This window comes from Triticum urartu, chromosome 2A (genome assembly GCF_056163025.1).
Source record: "Triticum urartu cultivar PI428250 chromosome 2A, HENAU_Tu73, whole genome shotgun sequence".
Lineage (NCBI taxonomy): Eukaryota > Viridiplantae > Streptophyta > Magnoliopsida > Poales > Poaceae > Triticum > Triticum urartu.
Window position 1 is genome coordinate 4,356,411 of NC_141874.1, and position 14,770 is coordinate 4,371,180.

A 14,770-nucleotide genomic window follows, 5' to 3' on the forward strand; every position below is an offset into this window, starting at 1 on the left:
GCCATGTGCATTTCCAGCAAAACTGTTGTAGAAATTACAACAACCACGAAGTTCTTCTGGAAAGAAAAGCAAGAAACGTTAAAGAAAAAACTAAATAAGTGGGTGCTTCCTAAATTAAGTACATGCTGGTTTTATTTAAAAAAAATCAAGAAAGACCTAGAAAATTGCCACACTCTGTGTCAATAGATTCAACATCTTAACTAGATTCAGACCGTGAGACTCGTCCAAAACTAGATTCATCGTGTCTTTTACAAAAATCAAGAAGAACCTAGTAAATTGTCATACTCCGTTGAGCCAGGGAGCAAAATGCCTAGAGACACTTAATGTTAGAGGGCAGGTGTACAGATAAGCAGCAAGACAATAATGCCATAATATACAGAAACATTGTAATTTAAAATGCTAATTAGAAGACAAGAGGTCTTATCTATAGGACCAGCATGCTCCAATAGAAACATTTCACCACAAACATCCTAAACATCAACAATAGAACTACAAAAACAATAAATTTACATTAGAGTAAGCATAATATGAAACTAAGGCATCGCGACAATAAATTTTGTAAATTTCCTTGCAACAATCGAACCACAAAAACAAAGCTGTTGTAAGTCTATCAGAGTGGTCTATTAAAAGACCACGGTCTTGATTGTACAATAAAGCCTAGGAAACAACAGACAGATAGATCAACCTAACCGTTCCAATCTTCAAAAAATTCCTCATGACACAACTCCAATAAGTATGGAATAAATATCAGAAGTCACAAAACAGAGCTGCTGAGTCTACCTGGGATCCGACTCTGCTGGTGGTCCATGATTGTTCTGCCCTATACTGTTGAACAAGGTAATCATTAATTCTCGGCGATGCCTCCCATTGGCGGGCACCTCCATTAATTTCGCACCAATCCTCGCCACATCCGCTCCCTTGGCTCCAGGGATGGCGACGGCTTCGGTGAGCGGCTAAGACTAGACATGGTGACCATGGCTGACAAAAAAAACATTTGCAACAATAATAGTCTCTTTAGCAAATTAAATTCTGCCTGATATAATTTTCTGTTAGAACAACAAAGGTGATATTTATGCAAAGTTTTTTACATCGAATGCGCGAGCAACATAATAGGACACACAATGCGATGGTTGACTAACTCCAACAGGTGTGGCAGCTGTCAGCAAGGAAAATCATCTCAAGCACAAAATCTATTGATGTATGACTATAAAAAAAATGAAGCAATGATTGCTCGTGTTCGTTTTTTCAAGCAGAGCTGGCTCATGGTACGAACTGTAACTTGCTAAAGTTATTATAGCATTCATTGTACACACTTGATTAGAGACAAGTGTACATGCAAGTAGCGAGACAGTAATATTGCGTTAAGCACTCAGTTAAATATTTCTATATAATTATTTCTATGCATCATCACTTGTATCAATATACAGCAACAATACAATGTCAAATGCTAATTTGAAGGTAACAAGCCTTATGTACAACACCAATTTCAAATGCTAATTTGAAGGTAAGAAGCCTTACTATAGGACCAACAAGCTCCAATAAGTAGATTTCACTACATAGACCGTACAAAGTTCTCATAAGAATGGACATAAGTTAGCAAGTCAGTAACAATGGAGTGCGCATAGTATGGAACTGAGACATCTCAGGGGAATACAAAAAATGCAAATTTCATTGTAACTTATGAAGTTATTATCATTCGTGACACATTAATTTTCATATAACTATTTCGCAAATGACACACTTGGTTAGAGGGCATGTGAACAGATAAGTAGCAGGTTAATATGCTACATTAAGAACTCCAATTACATATCACCACTTGTGTTAGTAATTTAGTATACAAATATGAGCTCGGGTGCAGATTAGCTGCGTCCAAGAAGTTTCATTACTGAACTTTTTTATGTCACCATTGGGCGTACCTATCCCGTTACCATTGCTGGCCATAACTTTTTGTCTCAGTGATTAAATCATGGACATGTCATCGTTGTTAACACTAGTACCATCAATTGTTAGTTTGATCATCTAGTTGTTGTCAGACCTACTATAACAGTCAAATGTATAAAGTTTAGCCTTGGGACACTTGAATTCTAAATGTTATGATTTGATAGCAAGTTCTCAAACTAAGAAAGCAGCACCACAACCAATGGTAAACACGGGGGATCTAGGACAAAATAATCGTTGCCACATCATACATTCTTGAATTATCTTTTTTGTTAAATCTAAAAATATCAGACTTTGTAAATTTAGAAACATTTACAAAGTTATTTGCTAGTTTTGTACAGTACAAAGGACTCTACCAAGTTCGAAAGTTCAGTAAATATTTAGGTGTGGTATGGATAAAGATAGATGCATTCCAATTCATTAATGACCTAATTAATTTTGTTGAGTAGGATAACACCTTCACTTTGAGTAGATAAATAACATAAATAAATTTGGTGGAGTGAGATCCATCTTAAGAAAAGAATTTCCTAAATGTCCCAAACTAAAACTAAAAGGAAACAAAGTCTTACGGCACTGTTGATTGTTCTAGTTATGTTTGTAATATTTTTTGCGGGTATTGTAATATATTATTTAACATTGTATGTGCAGTAATGAATTGAAAAACAATGCATTTTGTGAAAACTATATCACAAAGTAAAAATATTTAGTATCAAAATGTCATGTCGGTTTATTCTAATCGACTAGGTCAAGAAAATATGTATTTAACAATATCAAACACCTCAACCTCCATGTGGGTGTTGACGTCGCTACAAAAGTTGTTCCAGATAACGAAGGTGTGGAAAAACAAGTTTCCTATAGTGAAGAATAAAACTAGCTAGAGATAAACCAAATCAGTTTTAAAGAAAATAGTTTCCAGACAAGTTCAGTTTTGCAAGGATAATAATAAACAAATCACAAAGCCAGACAATACCAAAGGTTGATATATACCTGCCTGAACCGGTTTTCTCAGATAATCAACTATATGTCGCGCTTTCTAGATCAACCGCGACATCAAACATAATGGTACTAATAGGTACATGATATGACTCTAATGTATCTATGATTTATGAAGTTTTTATGCCATGTTTACAACAATTTTATATGGTTTTGGTATGATTTGATTAGAACTAACCCGACTGACGTTGTTTTCAGTAGAACTACTGTGATGTTGTTTTTTTTTGTGCGGAAATAAAATTCTCAGGATGGACTGAAAATTTACAATGATTTTTATGGACAAAAAGAGACCCCTGAAGCTTCGAAAAAAGGCCAGAAGAGCCATGAGGGCATGACAAGCCTGCCCCCCCCCCCAGGGCGCACCCCCCGAGCTTGTCGCTCCCTCGTGCCCCCCCCCCCTGACGTGAAATCAACACAGAAAAATTCTATAAATACCCACCCCCCCCCAAAAGAACCCTAGATGAGAAGTTCCACCGCCGCAAGCCTCTGTATCCATGAAAACTCACTCGGGACCCTGTTTCGGCACCATGCCGGAGGGGGAAATCATCACCGGAGGCCATCTTCATCATCTCGGTGGTGTCCATGACGAGGAGGGAGTAGTCACCCTCGGGGCTGAGGGTATGTACTAGTAGCTATGTGTTTGATCTCTCTCTCTCTCTCTCTCTCTCTCTCTCTCGTGTTCTTGATTTGGTATGATCTTGATGTACCGCGTGCTTTGTTAATATAGTTGGATCATATGGTGTTTCTCCCTCTCTATCTTGTTGTGATGAATTACTTTTTTACCTTTGAGGCTTCACTATTATTGGGTTGAATACTTTTATGGATTTGAGAACACTTGATGTATGTCTTGCATGTGGATACCCGTGGTGACAACTGGGTGTTTTATTGATTCACTTGATGTATGTTTTGGCACTCAACTCGCGGATACCCGATGTGACATTGGGGTAATCTATACATAGGGGTTGATGCATGTTTTCGTCCTACTTTCTCCGGTAAAAATCTTGGGGCACTCTTTGAATATTTTTGTATTAGATTGAATATTATGAATCTGAAGTTGTTTCATGCATATCGAATAATCAACTCGCGGATACTTGTGGTGACATTGGAGTATCTAGGTGACATTAGAGTTGGTTGATGTGTATCATATGGTGTTATTTTAGTATGAACTTTAGGGTTGTTTGTGACACTTATAGGAATAGCTCAATAGATTGATCGGAAAGGATAACTTTGAGGTTGTCTCGTACCCTACAACAATTTCAACTTATGTTCTCCGCTAGATAAGAACTTTGGAGTGATTCTTTGTCACACGTTGAGGGATTGTTATATGATTCAGTTATATTAGCACTATTGAGAGATTGCACTGGTGAAAGTACGAACCCTAGGCCTTGTTTCTAAGCATTGCAATACCATTTGTTTTCGCTATTGTTACATGCTACCTTGCTGGGTTTTTTCAGATTACAAAAACCTATATCTACTATCTATACTACACTGGTATCATCATCTCTTCGCCGAACTAGTGCACCTATACAATTTGTCATTGTATTAGGTGTGTTGGGGACACAAGAGATTTCTTGTACTTGATTGCAGGGTTGTTTGAGAGACCATCTTCATACTACGTCTCCTATGGATTTATAAATCTTAGGTCATCCACTTGAGGAAAAATTGCTACTGCCCTACAAAACCATGTGCTTGGAGGCCTAACACGAGTCTACAAAAATAATTTGTGTAGTATACATCAGTACACATGATAAGAACTACGAGAAGAACAAGAAGATCAATATAAGCAACACAAACACAAAAAGGAGAAGAAAAAGAAGAAGAATAACAACACAAGCGAGACATACACAAAAAGTATTGTCTACACATAAGTCCTCACCAAATAGGTAATGCAACCTTTCAAATTGTTGTTCAGAAATTCAGTTTCTACTTCGTAGTTTCATTTACGACCAACTTAATCATTTATGTTACACATTGAATTGCTAATTTCCTAACCTTAAATTGATTACTTGAATTCTACAAAAACATCCACCACTTGATCGTCTTAAAGAGCATATCTTCATATCGTGAACCACTAACTCATTCATGGTTATTTAAAACTATGATCACTCTGATGATCCCCATTATGTTTGTACAAACTATACCAACAATTCTATGTGTATATGCAAATTTAGAAGAAAAATGTGTTGGTAAGGGGAAACTACGATTTACCTGTCAAAATAGGGACATATTTCTCGCCTTGGAGCACTGGTATTTATAAACATGGCTTTCTCCAACTCCCCCAAAACCTGAAATATATCTGGCCCATTTTGAAGAATACATATCAATTTCACAGCTATAGATAAACAAAACCACTACACAAGCAGATGAATATAATCTGGTGGACATAGTATATTTAATTGTGAAAAAATAAAGAAAAACACCCGATATGAACCTCGAAAACAGTTGCTCATCCCTCTCCTTTTATTCGGGCCTGGCATATGATGTTATCCTGTCTTTTCTATGTTTGTTTTCACCAACCTCCCGGATCAGTTTTTGTGTGTGTTTGTTCTTTCTCGGTTTTACCGGTTTATTTTCAGTTTTCTATTTTCTTTCAGTTTATACGTTTATCCTTTTCATTTTTTTAAATCCACGCATTTTTTGAATGATGAAAGAATTTTGGAAAGTCCAGGCATATTTTTTCGAATTCATGAATATTTTTTGAATTCTGGGAATATGTTTTGAGTTCGAAGAACACTTTTGAAATTCAGGAGCATAATGTGAGTGGAAAAACATTTTTGGAATTCAGGAACATTTTTTTAATTAATGATTTTTTTAAATCCACATACATTTATTTATTTCGATAACGTTTTTTGAAATGCTAAAATATTTATAAATTTATGAACGTTATTTTGAATTGTAGGAACATTTTTTTAAGTTTTTGAACGTTCTTTGAAATTATTGAACATTTATTATATTTCCTGATATTTTTTTCAATTAACAAAAAAAAATCAAATCCGGCAACTTTTTTCAAATTTTGTCAAAAATGGAAAGTATAAAGAAAAACAAAAGGAGAAAAAAAGAAAGAAAACTATATGCATATTTAGCGCCTCCTTTAGTGTCTCAGGCTAGTAGCGCTAGCTCGCCGCTTGCTCTGCTCGTGAATTCAGAAAATGTGCATGAATAATTAAAAAAGTAGATACAGAAAAGCAATTTTCGGTTGGTTGGTAGATTTGAAAAGTTCACTGACTTAAAGATATTTACAAACTTTTAAAAATGTTCATGAATTTGAAAATTGTTATGAATATTTAAAATGTTGACACATTTTAAGAAATGCTCAAGATTTTGAAAATTATCGTGATTTTTTAAAAAGTTCACGAGTTTGAAAAAATACTAAAGTATTTACAAATGTTCAAAAATTCTGAAATGCTCATGAATTAAAACAAGAAAAAAAACACGGAAAAAAGCCTAAAAGAAAACCAGTAAACCAAAAAGAAACACAGAAAAGAAAAATGAGATAAAAAAACGTCCAAAAGATTCTAGAAGCTTCCGTGAACCGGTGAAAAGGTAGCATCCTGAGTAGGGAAGATTTTGCTATCTCTGCGTGCGCAACCCCGCAAAAAAAAACTTTGTCGCTATTTTCCCCATGTCTTGTTGACCTGAATAGCCTGCCTCCCTACGCAAAGCTTCTTCATCTCCAGATACGACCATCTTTATATTACCGGGAGGTTCGTTGTAGCTGAGTGAATATTCTTCAGAGATCACATATATTGGCCGAATAGCTATCATCAAAGATAAAAAGTACTCCCTCCGTCCCATAATATAAGATGCTTTTTGACACTAGTGTGTAGTGTCAAAAAGCATCTTACATTATGGGACGGAGGGAGTAGTCTTGAGAGAACTGAACACAAGCCTGACAGAGCTTCTATGTGTGCGTCTCTACTCTCTTGCAAAGGCATACACCACGCCGCCATGGTGGCCACCCACACTCTGCCGCTCTCAACTGAAAGCGCGCGGCATCAACATGAACTTTCTGAACCGGATTTGTCGCAGAGCACATCAAGGTGAGCAGAGGACTCCCATCCCATCCATGTTCAGCGGCACATTTACATAGCTCTATCTATCTATGTCTATCCGCCGTAACAAGTTGCCCGACGCCGCAGTCCCTTCGCGTCCATGACACTTTCACTTTCATCTCTGAGATGCCACCTAACACCTCAGTAGGTGGAGAAAGAGGCCACGCTGGTCCGTCCTTGGAGATTTTTGGCTAGCAGCAATAGAAGAAGCCAGCCAGGCCAACTCTGGGTCTGTCTGATACAAATCCAAGTGTACTACAAGTCTACAACTCACATTCATCATTCATCATTCATCACACAGTAATTTTTTTTGGCACATCTGGCGCGCTAAAGCAAGCAGGCGCCACATGTGCACGCACGGAATTGGATGAGAGGAGCACCATTTCATGTTCACATCTGCCAGGCAGAACTGCGGCAAACGAGATGCTTGTGTACTTGCCATGCTTGTGCCGGCCAGCAGCAGTTTAAGTCAATCCATCATCATCCTAGGCAGGCCAGCGACTATGAAATGTTTTCAAGTCAGATAACTTAACAAAGATAACATGATAAAGAACATGTTAGCTAGCAAGTGTAATTCTTGCAGAATTTTGTCAGTGAGCAGTACTACAGATTCAGAACACACATTGGCCGTGATGTTGAGCGATCGGCGAAGGATTTCGCGACATACCTCAGGCTATCTTAGCTACTACTACTCCCTCTGTAAAGAAATTTAAGATCATTTAGATCACTACTTTCTTTACAGAGGGAGTACTAGTTACAGCTGACAAATAGAGTAACAGTTCATCTGCACCGCTCTAGCTCAAGGCATAAATATGGATTGTGATGGAATGTCTTATCAGATGATGACAATAATAATATATAGAGGATGTGGCGAACATAAATCATCTTTTCCTTTTCTATGAATGTGTACACATCAAAAGAGGAACTTCAGTTTGTGCAACATCTCATGTTTAATACCCCCTCCGTTCCAAAATAGATGACCCAACTTTGTACTAACTTTGTACTAAAGTTAGTACATAGTTGGGTCATCTATTTTGGAACGGAGGGAGTAACAATTTAACGAAGGCCTGATGGAAAAACTAGAACGGGATGGTGCTACTGTTCACAAAAGTTAGTACATAGTTGAATCATCTATTTTAGTACCCTGTATCCATTCCATGCCCCGTTCACAAAAGGTCCGAGTGTTACCACTTTGGCCATGTTCACAGAAACAGATACTGCTACCAAGTCTGGGGGTACAAGATCATGCAGCTGACGGCGAACAAGTTCGTCATTTGAAGAGCGTCTTGAGCTGCTCGATGCGCGAAATGCAGTAAATGGTGCTCCTCTCCTCTCTGTCTCGGGTGATGATGATATCTGAGGACTTCACTGCCTTCGGTGATGACCAACGGAATAACATTTCCGGAACACAAATGAAGAAATGAAGGCCACGACTTCAAGCAAGCCGTACGAGCAGCATCCCTTTGCCGAGAAGAAGAATCTGACCATTTATTTTGCCAACAGGCAGGTACCCTCCATGGCTCCACTCCCTGTTACATCTGTCTGCCATTCAAAGCAGCAGCAAATGAGACGTCTAAGTACTACCTGGCACGGTTCTGTCGGCCACGGTCAAGATAACTTGTCATATACTAATACCGAATAAAGAAAATACTAACCTTGGTATGAAGGTGAATAAGGCCTCACTGGATGTACTCATCAAAACAATTTCTAAGTGCAGGCTAAGCTTCTGCTAGCCTTGCCGATGCGTTTGCTTCTTCTTCCTTAGCATAGCTCCAACGAGCTTGGTAGCCGATTCTGAAACGTTTTCAAGTCCGTCGGTTAACACCTGCAAAATTCGACCAGTCATTCCATTAGCTGATTATACATCATACATAACGTCCCTCTACTCAGGGTACACATGCATAATTCCCTTGTTACCTTTGCAGTGCCGAGTTTTCGTAACTAAAGGTTGTCAGTTGCATCTTGTGGTCTTTGGGGCTTAAGGAAATGACAATCTTGCTTGTTAGTTTGTCATTATGACCTACACAGAGGAGTTGCTTGCTAGTTAGACAATAAGCATCATCTCTTCATGCAGTTAAAATGAAAATGAAAGCAGATCTGAATGTTTAGATCTTCAGAATATATATCTCCTGCAACAACAGCTTGATCTGTGCCTTCTGGGATTCCTGAGCAACCAGGGTATGCTAAAGACCCCTTGCATCTTCTTGCGTATGTCCCTTTGGCTTATACGGCACATGGCTACAGTGGTCGCGCATCATGGGACATGGCCACGTTGTTGCATCATGGCATCAACATTTGAACTTGACGGCTTGGCCCATGATGGCCTTTCTGAACCGGACTCACTTGGCGCAAAGGAGCAGGGCGGGTTTATGTTCAGCAGGGCATTGTACATAGCATGGCTCTGCAGCAAGTTAACTGACGCGGCATTGTAATCATTCCTGAGATGCCACTAACCCCGCCACACACTAGGATGAGAGTCAGCAACATATAGATACAACCCCAACCCAGTGAGCCAGCAAACGCTACGCCTGATGCAACTCATATATAATATAGTAGTTCGTTACAAATTTCTCTGGATGCAAAGAAAGAAAGAAAATAAATCTCCAGCCAACCTTTGCATCCTTCAAATTAATGAAGCTCTGTTTCTGTGATCGAGCAACAACACTTTGGGGGAATCAAAGAGAACATGGTGGCACCCTCACTGACACCGTAGCAAGAAAGACACCAACATGAATGAGCACCAGAGAGGCACACCGGCAATGAAGACACATCTCGCCCTGAACTTTATCAGCACTGCTACCACATGTTTTCTTTTTCTTTTTCTACAGTGAGCAGTACTGCACGTTCAGAAGCATACATTGGTGATGTTGAGCAATTGGTCGAGCTAGCTAGGTCGCAGTGGAACGAACCTCATGGGAAAAAACACAAGCACCTGGCAGGCGGCCTAGCGGGCAGGCGGATGAGGACTGGCCAGGTGGCGCGAAACCTGTCGGCGGAGCTTATTCTGACACGTCATTGCAGCGTTGTTTTGCAGGAGTGAATTGCCTCTTCATACAATGTTAAAGTCAAATCGAAGCGGTTTACTACAGGTTTAATAGTTCCATATATACCAGTTACAGAGAAAACGACACTTTAAGCAAATAGGTAGGTAGCAGAGAACAAACCACATGATATGAATTCACCATCCATAGCCATAGCTACAGTGCAGGAAATGTGATGCCAGCGTGCAAATAATCGACATGATCTTCGCAAGCTTTAATCGTAGATAGCTCATCATCGACATGTCGTGCGATTGGCCTGCGTGATGGACTCGGTTCCAGGCACCGGACTGCGACAGTGAGCATGCGGTGTATATCTCTAGAGATTCCAGCATCTGGGAGCACTAGCCTAGAGTCCAGCAGATCCTGCAGGCACAGTTCATTGTTCGTGGTGGCCAGTGAGAGGGATGAGAGCAAATCTCCTGGATGGGATCCCATAAATAGCTCCAAAACAAGCACCCCAAAGCTGTATACATCACATTTCTCCGTCACGTTTTCTGTATATGCTAGCTCTGAAATTAATAAAAAATAGTTAGTGCATATATTGCAACTAAATGGTTCAAAAGTTCGTCATAATTATTAGATTACATCAAACCTTACATCTACGTACATATGTATTGCCAAAACTACAAAACTACTAGATAAGGTTTTATTTTTATTTACCTGGGGCAAGATAGCCTTTGGTCCCCGCAAGCCTTGTGAGATTCCACCCATAAAGATCGAGAATTTTTGCCGTACCGAAGTCAGAGATGCAAGCTCTAAATTCATAATCAAGCAAAATGTTGTTGCTTGTTATATCTCTATGGACTATTGGTGACGAACAATCATGATGCATGTATGCCAAAGCATGAACCACATCCAACACAATATGTATCCGCCTTGTCCAGTCCAATTCAGTTGCCCTTTCATTATCCTTTAGTGTTTTCGCCAAGTCTCCTCGCTCCATATATTCATAGATAAGGAACCTGCTTTGGTTAGAGGAGCAATACCCAAATAGTTTTACGATGTTTCGATGACGGATCTGCACCAATGCCTCAATTTCACGATTGAACATTGTCTCATTCTCACAATGCTCATCTTCTATCACGTGTATCCTCTTCACTGCAAATATTTCGCATGTTGGAAGTCTAGCTTTGTAGACAGATCCATACCCACCGGTTCCTATGCAATGCATCTCGCTAAAATTGTTGGTTGCTTCAACAATTTGCATGAACACATTTGCCCCATCAAAACCCCAGATAGAGAAGACTTTTTCTTTTGTTACTTTATCGTCGTTAGTTGCATTGGTTTTCTTCCTTTCATGCCAGAACATCAATGTCATCACAGCAAGAACAAGAGATAGCAGAGCAGGAACAATGGCTAATACAAGTATTTTGTATCTTTTCCTTTCCCCTCTGCTCTGATTTGCACTACTACAAGGGGGCAATCCTTTCACCACACCACATAGCATCTTATTATGCATGAATTGCTGCATTGGAGCTCCTTGGAAGAGTTTACTGTCCGGGACCAGACCTTCCAGTTCATTATAAGATACATCAATGGATGTCAAGCTTTCCATACTCTGAAATGATGGCGGAATGGACCCATTAAGTTTATTGTGTGAAAGATTCAGAGTATCTAGCATGATCAGATCACTAAGTTGGCTTGGTATTGCCCCAGTAAATGAATTATCACTCAAATCCAATAGGTCATGTAAGCTACGTAATAACCCTAGCTCAGGAGGGATGTTTCCTCCGAAGTTATTGTGATTCAACTTCAAAAGGCGAAGCTTCAAACAATGCTCAATTGAATTTTGTATCAACCCATCTAGGTTATTTGATGACAAATCCAGCAACTCTATATTGGATAGTGCTCCAATTTCTAGTGGAATGCTTCCATGGAGCAAATTGTCCCCGAGGCTCAGGTTGAACAATTTTTTTAGATTGCCTAGTGCACTTGGAAGCTCTCCTTCAAGCTTGTTTGATGAAAGATCAAGCCACCCTAGTTGAGATAGCTGCCCCATACTTGTGGGTATTTCCCCGGTAAGGTTGTTGTTTGAGATGCGTAGCATCATAAGATTATGACATTCCCCCCAGTGATAAGATAGCTGACCAAACAAATTATTTGAGCTCATATCCATGTAGACCAGATTTGGATAAACCCCCATCTCAGAAATATCTCCTTCTATTTGATTCCTTTCAAGGCGGACTCTTTCTAGGCTTCTACAGTTCACCAAACTTGATGGAACAGGTCCATTGAGATTGTTGTCAAATGCAATTAATCTCTTGAGCATACCTCCAGCACACAATTCAGGTGGTAAGGGGCCAGAGAGATTGTTATCATAAAATTGTAGATATCTGAGATCCATTAAGGTGCCGATTTCTCGTGGAACATGACCGGAGAACCAATTACCATCGAGGTATAAGGCAGTGAGCTTGGTCAAATTTCCAAAGGTATTGGAGATGGAACCTGTGAGTTTGTTTGTGCCAAGATCCAATAATTCTAGATTCACTAGGTAACTTAGTTCTTGTGGGATGCTCCCGGAAAGTTGGTTATCCCATAGGTACAAGATAGTGAGTTGAGTACAATTCCATAGATTTTTTGGAATGGGGCCTGTGAGGTGGTTGTTGGAAAAATCTAACTTGGCAAGCTTCTTTAGATAGCTTAGTTCACTAGGGATGGGACCGGATAGGTGGTTCTTTGACAAATTCAGCCCCACTAGGCTCTCTAGGTGTTTAATTTGCCTTGGTATTTCACCAAAGATTTTATTTCCTGCAAGCATTAGGTGTCGCAGGTTTGGCAAAGATGATGCTAAAGTGGGTGGAAAGGGGCCCCTTATCTGATTGTACGGGAGTCGGATACTCGTGAGAGTACGCAATGCCGTGAAGTTGAGGGACTCCAGCCCCGCTCTCAGCCGCAACCCCCGCAGAGATATCTCGGTGATCATGACCTCCTGGTGCCCCGCTTGGTTCTTGCCGCACTTGATGCCATACCAGGTGCATGGCCATGTGGTGTTGCTTCCCCAGGACTGCAGCTGGGCTGGGGGGCTACGTATGGTGGCTTTCCAGGCAAGGAGGGCTCCAGCCTGTTCTTCCAGGAGAGATGGGGGTGCTGCTGCGATGGCATGGGAAAACGAGGCTAGTAGGAGAACAAGCGAGACAAGCTTTAGTTGAGGGGAGGTCTCCATGGCTAGTCGCATGGCAGCTGGAGTAGGTTATTTGTTTTGTGCCGGTGGAGCTCAATGGAAAGTCTCTTCTTATAGAGGTTCATCTATATTGGCATACCTCTCACCATGGGGCCCGGAGGTGATGCGAGAGACAGCTCCGCGTACGACTAGAGGGACTAGCATTCCCATGGAGTCGGACGAGGAGGAAGACGATGACGAGATTCCATCCGTGCGTCGATCGTCGTATGCTGCGTGCAATGGTAATCATACGGGACTGGTTGCGTCCACAGTTTGATTTCCAAAATAATATCTGGCAAAACCCGATCGAAACAGAACGAAACAAACTGTGTCTACTTAAAATAGATTTATCTATTTTGAGCTGGGGAAGTAGATTTTTGGACTGGTAAACCCCGATCGAGGCAGACAAGTCGTGCTGAAAAGTCACCCGGGCAGATAGGCCTCTCTCCGTTTGATTTTACACTGCTGTGCTGTGCTGAAAAGTCACCCGGGCAGATAGGCCTGTCACTGTTTGATTTTACACTGCCGTGCCGTACGTGCTGAAAAGTCACCGGGGCAGATAGACTTCTCTCGGTTTGATTTTACACTGCTGTGCCGGACTAGTGAGTGATATATGGTTGATACACGTGGGAATTCTATTACTCTGAACTCTGAACCACTAATGTAACGAAAACAAACTGTATCCACGTACAATATATAGACTAGACATTGATTTTCCGTTCATCACCGAAAAATATATATGTTTTTATGACGCTTGCTACTTTTCCAAATTTCAATTTTTAAGAGGATGACTGATAATCCATGATGCTAATTCCTTGTAATCTCACTGTAAATTCTTTCGGGAAATTGTATATGTTTTAAGAAAACCCAGAATTACATGCCTACTATTTGGAGAACTTTTATAGAATCCGCATACAAAAAAAAGAAGAATTTAGGATATGCATAATCCATACTGCTCCTAAAAAACTATGATGTAAACCATATAGAGCGATGAGCAAATGTCACAATACTTAATTCGTACATAATTTTGATCTAAACCACTATAGCATTCACACCCGGGTGATGGTTGTTCCCTATAGTTGGCGGCGTTGATTATACTCTCACCGAATTGGAACCGTAACAGATAGATGCATTGGTTGATTCGAGTGTGGGTACAGCACAGGAGCATCAAATAGGCTGCGTCATGCCTTGCTGGGCTGATGGAAGCAAGCAAGAGGAAATTAAGAGGTGGCCCAAAGTATTCACACTAGAACTAGATCGTAGTAGATAGGTTGGCATCCGTAGCTGCCGGCGGGAGTCGAAAGCGAGTGGACCTGGCCGGATGTCAAATCAAACCACTCAAGCAAGCGAGCGAGCGTGAGATCCCTCTCGCGCTCGCAAGCTGACTTGTTGGCGGAACGAATCTTGTGACTTGTGGGCATACACGCAAGCACCTGGCGGGCAGGCGGGTTGGTGGAAGCTGACCTGAGCCTGCGACGCTTGCTTCCAGCTCTAGCGACGGAGGAGAGGCGGCCATGCCGGCCGTGGAGTGGAACACAGCAGCCCCAAGGCGACACGCCTTCGCCCTTGCCCGCCGTCCGGCGTCT

At 40.7% G+C, this 14,770-nt stretch overlaps 1 protein-coding gene across 1 annotated transcript; it reads right to left on the bottom strand.

Moving 5' to 3' along the window:
- Positions 1-9,892: 9,892 nt before the first annotated feature.
- LOC125528210 (uncharacterized) lies at positions 9,893-14,052 on the bottom strand. Its single transcript, XM_048692713.2, has 2 exons — positions 10,685-14,052; positions 9,893-10,533 (listed from the first exon to the last, which is right to left on the bottom strand). Exons 1-2 carry the CDS (start codon positions 13,197-13,199, stop codon positions 10,181-10,183), a joined length of 2,868 nt encoding a protein of 955 aa, XP_048548670.2. The 5' UTR covers positions 13,200-14,052; the 3' UTR covers positions 9,893-10,180.
- Between the last annotated feature and the right edge of the window lie 718 nt (positions 14,053-14,770).